Source organism: Alligator sinensis, unplaced genomic scaffold (genome assembly GCF_000455745.1).
Source record: "Alligator sinensis unplaced genomic scaffold, ASM45574v1 scaffold707_1, whole genome shotgun sequence".
Lineage (NCBI taxonomy): Eukaryota > Metazoa > Chordata > Crocodylia > Alligatoridae > Alligator > Alligator sinensis.
Window position 1 is genome coordinate 1,653,385 of NW_005842065.1, and position 779 is coordinate 1,654,163.

The 779-nt window shown below is 62.5% G+C and overlaps 1 protein-coding gene across 1 annotated transcript in view; it reads left to right on the top strand.

The window, feature by feature from the left end:
- Positions 1 to 779, top strand: part of MAST1 (microtubule associated serine/threonine kinase 1) — a 29,063-nt gene that overhangs the window by 25,793 nt on the left and 2,491 nt on the right. The window contains exon 25 of the mRNA XM_025203836.1: positions 1 to 148. This exon is cut by the window's left edge and continues 31 nt beyond it. Within this exon, the coding sequence (XP_025059621.1) occupies positions 1 to 148 (148 nt within the window). The remainder of the gene's footprint in view (positions 149 to 779) is intronic.

A 779-nucleotide genomic window follows, 5' to 3' on the forward strand; every position in this document is an offset into this window, starting at 1 on the left:
CCCACCCTGCTCCACACCAGCCGATCACTGTCCTCCCTCAGCCGTTCACTTTCGTCCAGTGACAGCCTGCCTGGCTCACCCACCCATGGCCTGGGTGCCCGCTCGCCCACCCAGAGCTACCGTGCTGCCCCCGACCCTGCCTACCTTGGTACCTGGAGGCAGGGGGGCGTGGGGCAGAATGGAGGGGTGGTGGGAGTGGGTCGAGGGGGTAGAGGTATTGTGTGAGGTACGTGGGGGTAGAGGGGTCTTACAGGGAAGTGGGGGGCCTTATGGGTGTCACCAAGGGTTGGAGAGAGTCTTATGCGGGGGCCAGGGGCACCAACAAGTTTTGAAAGGGGGAGTGAAGGGGCATCAGAAGGTGGGGGGCCCTTATTGGGGGTCAGGGGATAACAGGATGAGAGGGGTCTTATGAGAGGGGTCAGAGAGCACTGGGGTGAGAAAGTTTTATTGGGGGGGGGTCAGGGGGCCTGAGAGATCATGCAGCAGGAGGCAGAGTAGTGCACATGGGTAAGGGGGTGGGGGCCTGGGGGTGACAGGAGTCCCAAAGTGTGTGCCCCCTCCTTCCCTAGCACAGATGGGGTGGGAAATGGGTCTGTCACAGCTTGTGAAGCCTTTGCCCCATTTCCCCAGGAGGGGTGATGGGGAAGGGAGCTGCCTTTGGGGGTTGGAGTGGCCCCCAACATCTCCATGTGCATGGACTGCAGGGATCTCGCTCACCACCAGGTGGCACCCCTGCCCAGTAAATGCACAGTCGTCGTCCGTCCGTCCCCCGTCCCCCG